At 55.6% G+C, this 12,561-nt stretch overlaps 1 protein-coding gene across 1 annotated transcript in view; it reads left to right on the top strand.

Annotated features, from left to right (window-relative positions):
* The window catches only part of LOC102943899 (alpha-2-macroglobulin-like protein 1), a 63,646-nt gene extending 51,676 nt beyond the window's left edge, over positions 1–11,970 (top strand). The window contains exons 28-36 of the mRNA XM_043536975.1: positions 523–679; positions 2,900–3,111; positions 3,365–3,580; positions 3,731–3,855; positions 8,390–8,480; positions 8,903–8,971; positions 9,420–9,522; positions 9,958–9,999; positions 10,343–11,970. Of these exons, the coding sequence (XP_043392910.1) occupies positions 523–679; positions 2,900–3,111; positions 3,365–3,580; positions 3,731–3,855; positions 8,390–8,480; positions 8,903–8,971; positions 9,420–9,522; positions 9,958–9,999; positions 10,343–10,377 (1,050 nt within the window). The 3' untranslated portion in view covers positions 10,378–11,970. The remainder of the gene's footprint in view (positions 1–522; positions 680–2,899; positions 3,112–3,364; positions 3,581–3,730; positions 3,856–8,389; positions 8,481–8,902; positions 8,972–9,419; positions 9,523–9,957; positions 10,000–10,342) is intronic.
* Positions 11,971–12,561: the final 591 nt, after the last annotated feature.

Raw genomic sequence — 12,561 nt, 5'->3', positions numbered from 1 at the left:
TACCAGGGAAGAGTTTGGGGTGAGACGGGGGAGTTGTGAGGGGTTGGTAGCAGGGAAGGGTTTGGGGTGAGACGGGGGAGTCGTCGGGGGTTGGTACCAGGGAAGGGTTTGGGGTGAGATGGGGGAGTCATGGGGGGGTTGGTACCAGGGGGGGATTTGGGGTACTGTTGGGGGCCGTGGGGTACTGTTGGGGTTGGTACTGGGAAGTGGGTGAGGGAGAGATTGGGATGGGGACAGTGGAGTCAGGGCATCAGAAAGATGCAGCAGCTCGGTCAGTTTCTGGGTCCGGCTCCAGCTCTGGCTCTGGGTGTGGCTTGGGCGGGCAGTTTATAGATGGGCCCAGGGCACAGGTGGTGGTGGGGAGAGATGGGTCAGGGGAGGTGACAGATGCCTGCCTGGTGGAGCATTGTTAAGGCCCCATGGGGTGGTTGCCGGGGGACGTGCACAGGCCCCAGGCGCAGGGTGTCTCCTCTGGCCGGCTCAGCCTGACGGGGAGTCTGGTCGGTGTCTCCCCCGTCCCAGGACCCCATGATGACCAGGGCCCTCCAGTGCCTCCGGGAGTCGAGCACCAGTGACCTCTACACGCAGGCGCTGCTGGCCTACGCCTTCGGGCTGGCGGGGAGCACGGAGCTGCGGGGCGTCCTTCTGCAGAGCCTGGCCCAGCACAGCGTCAGCGCCGGTACCGGCAGCCCCTTGCTCTAGTGCTCTCCTCGCTGCCGGCCTCTCGACATGGCAGGGCCAGCTGCCCCCCACGGCTCTGCCCACCCAGGTGTCACCCCTGCCCCGGGGCCTTCTCAGCCTGGCAAGGGAGCTGGGTCTCTGTGGCCCAGTCAGTCCGTGGTCTCTGCTGAGGCTGCCAGTGAGGGGCCGACGCGCTGGGCTCTGTCATGGGGACACTTGTCCCCTCAGACCTGGAGTGAGATCGGCCCGCCATTTCCCAGAGCCCAGCGCATGGAGTGAAGAGGGACGAGTCTGGGTCGCTTCCAGGCTGGGGGGATCGGAGCTGAGAACCTAGAGGGGCAAAGCCCCATGTCCCACCGAGCCCTCTAAAGCACCCGGGGCCAGGAGCGTGATGGGGTCCAGTGGGCTCAGAGCCTGTGGGACAGGGCTTTGCCTAGGCAGCTCCCAAGGGGAACGGGCCGTAACCGAGCCCTGGGGAGATGCCGCAGGATCCCAGCACCCATCCTGTGTTGGGGACATCCCAGCTGGGGAGTCCCTGCCTGAGTCTCTGCTTGGCCCAGCTAATACTGGGAGGGGAACAGACTGCATTGGGCCAGGGCCAGCTAGGCCCTGCTGTCTCTGTGTGTGGGAGTTGGGCAGAGGAGGAGGTTTCTGTCTGCATCATGTGCCCCCCATGTTCCTGCTGGGCAGTTGCCCGTCCCCCAGCTCCAGTTCCCCTAGCCTTTCCCTGAACAAATGGCCTTGTGCCACTCCCAGCCCAGCCCCCGGTGTGAGCTGTGCAGCCTGGGGTCAGCTCCCCATAGGGTGGGAGGTCCCATGGGAAGCATGAAGCCCACTGGGAGCGTGGCTGGGGACACAGGAGGTGGTGCTCCTGCAGTGCTGAGCTGAAGGAGCCCTCGTCATGAGGCCAGGAGGCGCTGGGAGTGCCAGGTTAGGTCCCTCACACTCGTCATGAACAGGCCCCGTGATCTCTGTGCATCTCCTCGGCTCCATTTGAGCTCAGACTGAGCCGTGCTGGGAGCTGAGGCCTGGCGCGCTCGGTTCCTGCCGGGCTCTGGAGAGATATCCCCCCACAGAGAGGAGCCGACTGCGTGGTCTAGGCAGCTTGGTTGTGTCATAGCTCAGATGAAAGGTTCCTTCTCTGCAAGCCCCGGCACAGCGGCTGGAGATGGTCTGTGCCCACAAGTTGTGTGTGTCGCCTCCTGCCCCGCCCCGAGGTGGATAAGAATTTCTGGGGCACATGGCTCCTGCCCCAGGGAAGGGAGAGGTGGGTGCTCTGCTGCTGGGGGCACCAAGGGGCCACCAGGCACTGTGGTAAAACAGCCCTTGGGTAACAGGACACATCTGTGAGGTCCCTAACACCCCGTGGGATCTGGTGATAACCCAGTGTCTGCTCCACCGCTGCCCTTCAGCTGGGTCCAGCTCCCGCTCCAGCCTCAGGGGGCCCACATTAACTCAGGGGCTCTCTGCCCCCCTCTAGCAGTGGCAGCACTAGGCATAAGCAGACAAAGCAATTGCTTAGGGCCCAAGCAGCTCACAGCCCTGCCAGCTCTGTGCGTAGGGGTGGGGCAGGGAGGAGGCCTCTGGGCGCGACCCTGTCTGCACCCTACGCCCCATCAGGGCTTCTCACCGGCTCCATTTGAGCTCAGACTGAGCTGTGCTCCTAGGGGCGCACTGAGGGCCCATTGGACACTGGACAGAAACAGCCCTTGGGTGAGGGTCCCATCTTCAAGGCCCCAGTGATCACTCAGGAGGGCGGTGTTAACCCGGCATCAGGTCTGCCCCATGCCCTTTGGCTGGGTCAGGCTCTGGGCAGGGGCCCAAACTAACACAGGGGATCTCTGCCCCCCTCTAGTGGCTGCACCCCAGAGGCTTAGGGGTTGCCTGGAGCCAGTGACCCACCTGGGCTCAGCTTTTAGCTCAGGCACCAGAGGTTCAGGGGTTTCGAGCTCAGCAGAGGCTCAGGGGTTTTGAGCCAGAGGTCCAGGGTTCAATCCCTGCTGATGACCCACCCAGTGGCATGATGTTACACTTGTGTAGCCCTCCTGTGCGCTCTGAATCAGCTGCCGTGTCCTGCCCCAGAGGTGGCTGCATTCAGTGCGGGGCAGGCGTCCCTCTGGCCTGAGAAGCCCCTGGGGCCCCTTTGGAAAGCAAACAGGTGACCCACTGTATTGTAACTGCAGCCGTGGGGCTGCCCTTCCCTCGGCCCCTCTCCTAGGGGGACAACTCCACTGGCAGAGGAAGGTGAAGGCCCTGCCCAGCCCCTACGGGAACAAGGCCCCGTCAGCGGAGGTGGAGATGACGGCTTACGTGCTCCTGGCCTATCTCTCCCTGCCCAATGTGTCTGCTGCCGACATGGCGACCGCCACCCAGATCGTCCGCTGGCTCAGCAAGCAGCAGAACCCCTACGGGGGCTTTGCCTCCACACAGGTAACACCCCTGCCCTCGGGGCAAACCAGCGCCGGGGCCCTGGTGCAGGAAGGGGCCAGGAGCTGCATCTCCACAGCTGAGCCGGGCCCTTCCTGGGAGAGGGAGTCCTGGGTGCCGAGCCCCCTGCCCTCAGGGGCCGGGAGCCGGGGTCCCGGTGTCAGCGCCCCGGCAGGTCCCGATGCGGCCGCAGTGAGTCTGAGCCGGGCTCCTCTCCCCAGAGCGTGACAGCAGCTCGGTGACTCTCCTTCCCCAGGACACGGTGGTGGCCCTGCAGGCCCTGGCCAGATATGCAGCCCTGACATACAGCACGAGCGGGGCTGTGTCGGTGACAGTGAGCTCCCAGGCCGGCGCCCGGCAGCAATTCCACGTGGAGAACGCCAACCGGCTGGTGCTGCAGCGAGCGGCCCTGCAGGAGATCCCCGGGCAGTACACGGTGCGGGCCAGCGGCGAGGGCTGTGTCTTTGTGCAGGTGAGTGCAGGGGCCCCTGGGGACCAGCCGGCCCAGCGGTGACTGGCTGTGCCCTGGCACTGCCCCACGGCACCTGGCTCTGGGCCCAGGCTCTGATCTGCTGTGGCAGACGCAGCAGGCTCTGCCCCAACCCTCCTGCTTTTCTCCCAGCTGACTCTGCGCTACAACGTGCCGCCCCCAAAGAGCGCCGTGACCTTTGACCTGCGGGTGGAGACGGAGCCGAAGGAGTGCACCGAGAGCGCCAGATCCCACTTCAGCCTCGTCCTGCACGCCCGGTATGAGCCCCAGCCCCCCACCCATCTGGGTCTGAGCTCCCGGGGGCAGGGACAGGCCCCAGGCAGTGGGGAAATGGCCGGGGCAGAGCCGTCCCACTGCAGGGCCGGGGCATGGCTGGAATCGCTGGGGGTCCCATCCCCCCCAGGGCTCGGGGCAGAGGCAGGGGGCCCCTTGGAATGTGCCAGGGACTAAAGAGCTGGTTCCGGGGCTGATCTAGAACAGACAGTCGGGCTCCCAAGACACTCCTGGGGCCAGGGCCCCTTGCCTGGGGAGCTCAGGGCTGGCTGGGGCTAGTGGGGCTGTCATAACCATACAGCTAAGGGTAGCCTAAAATTCCTCCATTACCTGTAAGGGGTTAAGAAGCTCAAATAATATGGTTGGCACCTGACCAAAAGGACCAACGGAGAAAGAAGATAATTTAAAAACTTGTGGGAGGGAGGCTTGGTTTGTGCTCTTTGTTTGTGTGTTTTCTTGGGAGGCAGAGAAGCACCAGGTCAGGCAGAAATCCATCTCCTCCAAACAATCCTGAAATGAGTCTCTAATCTTACAAAAAGTGTAAGTAACCAAGGTAAGGTGCATTAAGTTATCTTTTGTTTGAGCTTGTGAATTTTTCCTTTGCTAGAGGGAGGCGTATTCCTGTTTTTGTAACTTTGAAGTTGCCTAGAGGGAATTCCTCTGTGTTACCCTGTAAAGTTACCTTCCATCCTGATTTTACAGAGGTGATGCTTTTACCTTTTTTTTTTCTTAATAAAATTCTTCTTTTAAGAACCTGAAATGATTTTCAGTGTCCTTAAGACCCAGGGGTTTGGGTCTGTGCTCACTTTCTAACCAATTGGTTAGGATATTATTCTCAAGCCTCCCCAGGAAAGCGGGTGTAGGGGCTTGGGGGGATATTTTGGGGAAGATAGGGCTTCAAGTGGCCCTCCCTGAATGTTTGTTTAAATCACTTGGTGGTGGCAGCGATACCAAGGGCAAGGAAGGAATTTGTGCCTTGGGGAAGTTTTTAACTTAAGCTGGTAGAAATAAGCTTAGGGGGTCTTTCATGCAGGACCCCAAATCTGTACCCCAGAGTTCAGAGTGGGGAGGGAACCCTGACATGGTGGCAGCATGGAGGGATCATTTTGAACCAAAAGCACAGAGCTTAGGATTTTAAAAGGACAATTTTTTTTTTTCCTTTTGGCTGCTTGGAAAGCAGGGAGGTTTTTTTTTAAAGGACACCTTTTTTTTTTTTTAAGCTAAGAGCAGCTGGAGTTTTTCTTTCTCTGCCTAAGGGCAGGGTAGTTAACTTCCTGCAAGGGAATTCCCAAGTGGGGTTTTTTTTTTCTTTCTAGCTCTTGGGTTAGGCTAAGCTAAGCACATGAAGGCTAGGATGACGGAAAGTGAGGTCCAAAAAAAATTAGAATTAGCCAGATTGGAAGCTGAAGAGAGACAGAAAGAACATGAAAGACAGATGGCCTTTAGGTGCTTGGAGTTGGAGGAGAAGGAAAGAGAGAGGCAGCATGCTGAGAAGGAGATGGATTTCTGTCTGATCTGGTGCCTCTCTGCCTCCTGAGAAAACACATAAACAAAGAGCACAAACCAAGCCTTCCCCCCTGACCCCCAAGATTTTGAAGTATCTTCTTTCCCCATTGCTCCTTTTGGTCAGGTGCCAACCAGGTTATTTGAGCTTCTTAACCCCTTACAGATAACAAAGGAATTTTACGCTACCCTTAGCTATATGGTTATGACATGCCCCCCAAATCACAGATGGTGCTGGACAGCCTGTTCCACACTGGCTGTGATTTCTTCCTGATTATATAAAAACTAACAATATGTCCCACATTTCAAGGACAATTTTAACCAGTTGATTCTGGGAAACTTTCACAGGAGAGTGCATCAGCCACTTTGTTAGAAGTTCCTGGAATGTGTTATATTTCAAAATCAAAGTCTTGGAGAGCTAAACTCCACTGAAGAAGTTTTTTATTCTTTTCCTTGACGGTATGAAGCCACTTCAACACAGCATGGTTGGTTTGCAAGTCAAAACACCGTCCCCAAATGTATCAGCGTAGCTTTTCCAGAGCATACACAATAGCGTAACATTCCTTTTCGGTGATTGACCAGTGGCTTTCCCTTTCAGACACTTTTTTTGCTGAGAATCACGACAGGATGCAATTCTTGATTTCTGCATTAAAACTGCTCCCACACCATGCTCAGATGCATCCGTGGTTACTAGGAAAGGTTTGTCAAAGTCTGGGGCCCTGAGCATAGGGTCAGACATGAGTGTCACTTTAAGCTGGTTAAAGGCCTTCTGACACTCTTCGGTCCACTGAATCATAGAATCATAGAATATCAGGGTTGGAAGGGACCTCAGGAGGTCATCTAGTCCAACCCTCTGCTCAAAGCAGGACCGATCCCCAATTAAATCATCCCAGCCAGGGCTTTGTCAAGCCTGACCTTAAAAACTTCTAAGGAAGGAGATTCCACCACCTCCCTAGATAACGCATTCCAGTGTTTCACCACCCTCCTCATGAAAAAGTTTTTCCTAATATCCAACCTAAATCTCCCCCACTGCAACTTGAGACCATTACTCCTTGTTCTGTCATCTGCTACCACTGAGAACAGTCTAGAGCCATCCTTTTTGGAACCCCCTTTCAGGTAGTTGAAAGCAGCTATCAAATCCCCCCTCATTCTTCTTTTCCGCAGACTAAACATCCCCAGTTCCCTCAGCCTCTCCTCATAAGTCATGTGTTCCAGTCTCCTAATCATTTTTGTTGCCCTCCGCTGGACTCTTTCCAATTTTTCCACATCCTTCTTGTAGTGTGGGGCCCAAAACTGGACACAGTACTCCAGATGAGGCCTCACCAGTGTCGAATAGAGGGAAATGATCACGTCCCTCGATCTGCTGGCAATGCCCCTACTTATACAGCCCCAAATGCCGTTAGCTTTCTTGGCAACAAGGGCAGACTGTTGACTCATATCCAGCTTCTCGTCCACTGTAACCCCTAGGTTCTTTTCTGCAGAACTGCTGCCTAGCCATTCGGTCCCTAGACTGTAGCGGTGCATTGGATTCTTCTGTCCTAAGTGTAGGACTCTGCACTTGTCCTTGTTGAACCTCATCGGATTTCTTTTGGCCCAATCTTCCAATTTGTCTAGGTCCCTCTGTATCCTATCCCTACCCTCCAGCGTATCTACCTCTCCTCCCAGTTTAGTGTCATCTGCAAACTTGCTGAGGGTGCAATCCACACCATCCTCCAGATCATTTATGAAGATACTGAACAAAACTGAACTGCATTTGGCTGTTTCTTTTTGGTTACGTCTGTCAGTGGGGTGGCGATTTGGCTGTAGTGCGGTACAAATCGCCTGTAATATCCAGCCAAGCCTAAGAAGGATTGGACCTGTTTCTTTGACTTTGGGACAGGCCACTTTTGGATAACATCCACTTTGGCCTGCAGGGGGTTGATAGTTCCTTGCCCACCTGGTGTCCAAGGTAAGTCACTCTGTTTAAGCCTATTTGACACTTTTTAGCCTTAACAGTTAGTCCTGCCTCCCTTATGCGCTCGAAGACCTTCTGGAAATGCTCCAGGTGTTCTGCCCAGGAATCACAAAATATAGCCACATTGTCAAGGTAGGCGACTGCAGACTCTCCCAATCCCGCTAGGAGACCATCTACAAGTCTTTGGAAGGTGGCAGGTGCATTCCACAGCCCGAAAGGGAGTACATTAAATTCATACAGCCCGACGTGTGATGAAGGCTGACCTTTCCTTGGCGGATTCATCTAGTGGTACCTGCCAGTACCCCTTGGTTAAGTCCAAGGTAGAGATGAACTGGGCACGTCCCAGTTTCTCCAATACTCATCTGTGCGTGGCATTGGATAGTTGTCTGGGCGAGTTACAGCATTTAGCTTACGGTAGTCCACGCAAAAGCTTATTTCCCCATCCGGTTTGGGAACTAGAACCACTGGAGATGCCTATGCACTGTTAGAGGGGTAGATTACACCCACCTGTAACATATCCTGGATCTCCCGGTCTATAGCAATTTTGGCTTGAGGAGCCACCCGGTAAGGTTGGGCTCTAATTGGGCGAGCATTACCTGTGTCAATGGAGTGGTATGCCCGTTCAGTCTGTCTGGGGTGGCTGAGAACATTGGTGCGAAGCTAGTGCACAGCTCCTTGATCTGCTGGCACTGCATACGCCCAAGGGTCATGGAGAGGTTCACCTCTTCCACGCCACCGTCACTTTTTCCTTCGTAGTAGACACCTTCAAGCCACTCAACATCATCTCCTCCCTGGGCTGCAAACTGACAAACCTTTAATTCTCTGGAATAAAAGGGCTTTAGAGAATTAACATGATACACTTTAGGCTTTAGGTTTGACGTGGGGGATGCTATGAGATAGTTAACAGCTCCCAGATGCTCTGGGCTCACAACCCAGAGCAGGCAGAGGGCATTAGAGATGCTGGCAGGTCTGAGAAGACAGGAGGCCTCCCCTCCCCGTCCATCCCCCTGGGGTCTGTATCCAGAGCAAACCCTGACCTCAGCGCACGGCTCCTGTTGCAGGTACAGCGGGGAGCGCTCAGCCACCAACATGGCCATCATCGAGGCCAAGCTGCCGTCCGGCTACACCCCCGTCAAGAGCTCCCTGCAGCAGGTGAGCTTCCCAGGGAGGAGAACAGGCCGGGCCAGTCACAGCATGAAACCAGGGGCTGATCCATGGGGGAGAGCCCAGACCCCCAGGAGAACACAGATTGCAGCTCTGACCCCCAGGGGGAGCTCCCCCTGCAGAGCCCTGCCCCCTGCAGCGGGTCACTGTACAGCCCTGGGGTCTCCCATCCAGTCACTGAGCAGTTCCTGACCCTGCTTAGCTCCCCCAGAACAGGACGCCCATGTCTAGACTCTCGCCCCTCCCCCAGCAGACACCCAGTGCTCAGCTGTGACTGACGTGGAGGGTGGCAGCCAGGCCCCTCGGCAATGGGGGCATTTGGTGCCCCATGTCCCAGCCCCCAGCAGAGCAGACACTCCGGCCCCAGCCCCTCCGTTCCTGGCTCAGCCGTTTCCTCCCTCTGCTCCTAGCTGGAAAAGCAGCGTTTGGTGAAGAGGCTGGAGGTGCAGAACGACCAGGTGACACTCTATCTGGACCAGGTGAGTGCGGGCAGCTCGGGGCTCCGGGAGGGCCTGGTGTGAACGGGGAGGGCATGTCCTGTCCTGGCTCCACCCCCATTACAGTTGCTCTCATGGGCTCTGTGTCACACGCCCGGTGTGGGGTCACTGAAATCTCCCCTGGTTCAAGTGACCCGTTTCCATAAAGGACGGGGAGATGGGACCAGACTCAGCCAACCCCAGGGAGGGCAGTGAACCAAGCGACGGGGAGCTCAGGGTTGTGGAGGCTGGAGCTGGGCCATGAGTGATGAAAGGGGTCACATTTTGCAGGGGGGTGGAACAGGGATTCGGGGGGAGCCTTTTCTCACTGCTCCAGGCCGCAGGGGCAGAGGGAAGTGGGTTGGGCCAGTCCGAGCCTCGGGGAGGAGGGGGTTAGAGCTGCCAGTGCAGACGTTCAGCCCAGGGGCTCGCTCTGTCGCTCTCTCGGTAGCTGACGAAGGAGGCGGCGAATTTCACCTTCTCCCTGGAGCAGGATTTCCCTGTGAAGAATCTCAGAGCAGCCCCAGTGAGACTGTACGATTACTACGAGACGGGTGAGTCCTGCCCTAGTAGAGCTGTTCCCGTGGGTCCCATGGTGCAGTCTGTGGCTGCAGAGCGGTGTCCTGTCCTGGCTCCACCCCAGTGCTCTGTGGCACACTCAGTGGCTGGGTGGGCATGTCCTGTGCTGGCTGTACCCCCATTACAGCTGTTCTCGTGGGCTCTGTGTCACACTCAAGGCGTGGGATCACTGAAATCTCCCCAGGTTCCAAGTGCCCCATTTCCATAAATCCCACTCAGGTCAGAGCCTTCCCAGGTTAGATCTGTGGGGTCGGCTCACCGCGAGGGACACAGGAGCCGTGTGCTCATCTGGCTAGTGGGGAGGGTGTGGCTGGTGTAACTGGGGCCGTCCCAGCAGGAGCAGCTGAGTCCTGGCCCTTCAGGGGCCCCAACATTTACCGTGCCATTCCTTTCATCCCTTGCTTTTGCAGGTGAACACACAGAGGCTGAGTACAGCGCCCCCTGCGGCTCAGGTAGGTGTGATGCACCCACACACACCTCCAGTCCCTACCGCTTTATGGGTGGGGGGAGTCCGTGGGCGGGAGAGGTCTATGTGTGCTGTAGATGGCAAAGGATGGGGAGATGGGAGCATGGAACCCACCAGGACCATGTGTGGGGGGGGGGAGAGACATCTGGGGAGAAGGGTCTATGTGGGGCACAAGGGAATCTCTCTTGAGGGCGGGGGGTGACTCTGAGGGGAGAGTCTTTGTGGGGGTTGGGAGAGTTCTGCGGGGTCCATGTCTACAGGTGTCTGCCAGGTGTGGGGAGAGGGCTGATTTTGATCCTGTCTCAGGGAATGTTTGTGTTTGTTTAAAGCCCCTGATGTCGACACGATGGAAAATTCCCGCTGAAGCCCCTGCCCATGCTGGGCAGCCCCCTCCCATCCATCCCGAGAGCGCCGCGCCAGCAACCAGACACCTCAGGATCGGGGCGGCACAGACAGGCCTCATCTCATCTGCTGCTCTTCCCCGTACCAGATGCATTATCCCCCTTAGCACCTTCTTCAGGCAATGCCTCCCCGTTCCCCCTGCAAACATCCCACCTGCTATCCCATCTCATCCTCCAGACCGGCCCATGTGATCCCAGCTGTCTGTCACACGCAGGGACCAGTGGCTGCAGTGGGGACCCCTGGGGTTTGCTGCCCGTCCTGCCTGGAGCGGCAGGTTCAGTGTAAAACAAAATACAAAAACCCACCTCCTTGTGGGGCTGTTTTGTCTCTTTGTGCCTGCCCTGCTCCTGCTCCTCGCATGGCTCCTGTGGATCCTGAGAGCAGCCAGATCCTGGGACCGTGGCTCTGTCCCCTTCCCCAGCCCTTCGGTCGTTGCTGTGGGGTTTGGCTTTAACCCTGGGGAGGGCAGCATCAGCGACAGCCCCCCGGGTTCCAGCCCTGGCTCACAGAGCTGCTCTTGTTACACACGTCTACATGAAAATGAACCAATTCAACTGAAGTTAGTTTTTAAACCAGTTTACTTACACCAGTGAAAACCTCAGTGTGGATGCACTTATTGTGGTGTGAAGGAGGGTTATTTTAGTTTAGGTTCAATCAATTAGGAATTGAAGTTAAACCAGAATCTACTCTTCTCTCAGACTGACAGAAGCACCTCTACCAGCTTGCATGGGTTGAACTAAATTGGTTTTAAAAGCCCAGGCCTAAGAGAGGGAGGAATAGCATGTCTGACTCCTTACCACTCTTGCTTGTTTTGTTTGTGTTTTGTTACCATCTGTTTAATTCCAGGGACTAAGGAACATTGTGGGGAAAGGCGATCTCTGTGAAAGTCTATCCCTAGTCAAGCTAGGTGTGAGACCCTAATGTACATGCTGTGAGATACCCAGCCAGTCCTCCAGAGACCCCAGGGCAGACCAGACTTGACATTCCTGATACTTACAGGGTAAATAAGACCGAAGAAAAATAAATACATAGACCGTGCAGACCCTCCCTATCCATCGTAAAGAATCAAGAACTCTTTGTGGGTCCCCTTTAAAAGCGGGAATTTCATTTTCCTTTGGGCAGATATTAAAGGCACCTGATTCAGTTTATAGCTGCAGGGGCTTTCCCCAGGGCCGGAGTGTGAAAGATTCACCAAAGAGTCACGATCACGAGCTCAGTCTCAATTGGAAAGGATGGCACAAATACATCCCAGAAGGCTGCATGTGCCTGTCCAAGGGGGAAAGAGAACTGGACTTTAATATTTGGGGAATAGGATGTGCTCCCATATTGAAAGACGGTATTGTCCTGTGTACAGGCAGGGGGCAGTCACAAAAAGGCATTTCTCCTTCTCTTTGCCTGGGCCTGGCTTCTGTAAGGATACGGTTACACTAACAGAGCTGGTGGTATTTAATTCCTGCTGCCTGTGACGTTTGTAGGGGGAGCTCGTAGCAGCCCCTCTATTTAGGCTGCCATGATAAAATAGTCTTTGAGATGCTCTCACCCCGTCATTGTTTGCTGTGGGTCTTTGATATTCAGCCCTCAGGCTGAACCAGAGCTGATCCAGAAAATAGGAGGGTGTGCTGTCTTCCGGGTGCTAAGATACAGGATGTAGACCTGAGGTTGAAAAGGATTCTAAAGGGAGCGGGAAAGAATCCCCTAATTATCCTTCATGTGGGAACAAATGATACGGCTAGATTCTCGCTGGAAAGTATTAAGGGAGACTATGCTAGGCTGGGGAGGACACTTAAGGAAATTGAGGCTCAGGTGATCTTTAGTGGGATTCTGCCTGTTCCTAGAGAAGGGCAACAAAGGTGTGACAAGATTATGACTATCAATAGATGGCTTAGGCAGTGGTGCTATAAGGAGGGCTTTGGGATGTATGGCCATTGGGAGGCATTCATGGATAGAGGACAGTTCTCTCGGGATGGACTTCATCTGAGTAGGGAAGGAAATAGACTTCTAGGATGGAGGCTGGCACAACTGATTAAGAGAGCTTTAAACTAGGAATTTGGGGGAGATGGTTGGGAGATGTCCAGGTAATCTCCACGCCAGAATTCAGCATAGAGTGGAAAGAAAATGAAGTAAGAGTGGATACAGCTGTAGGTAG

This window comes from Chelonia mydas, chromosome 27 (genome assembly GCF_015237465.2).
Source record: "Chelonia mydas isolate rCheMyd1 chromosome 27, rCheMyd1.pri.v2, whole genome shotgun sequence".
Lineage (NCBI taxonomy): Eukaryota > Metazoa > Chordata > Testudines > Cheloniidae > Chelonia > Chelonia mydas.
Note: the sequence above shows the minus strand (reverse complement) of the source record. Positions and strands in the feature narration are given on the sequence as shown.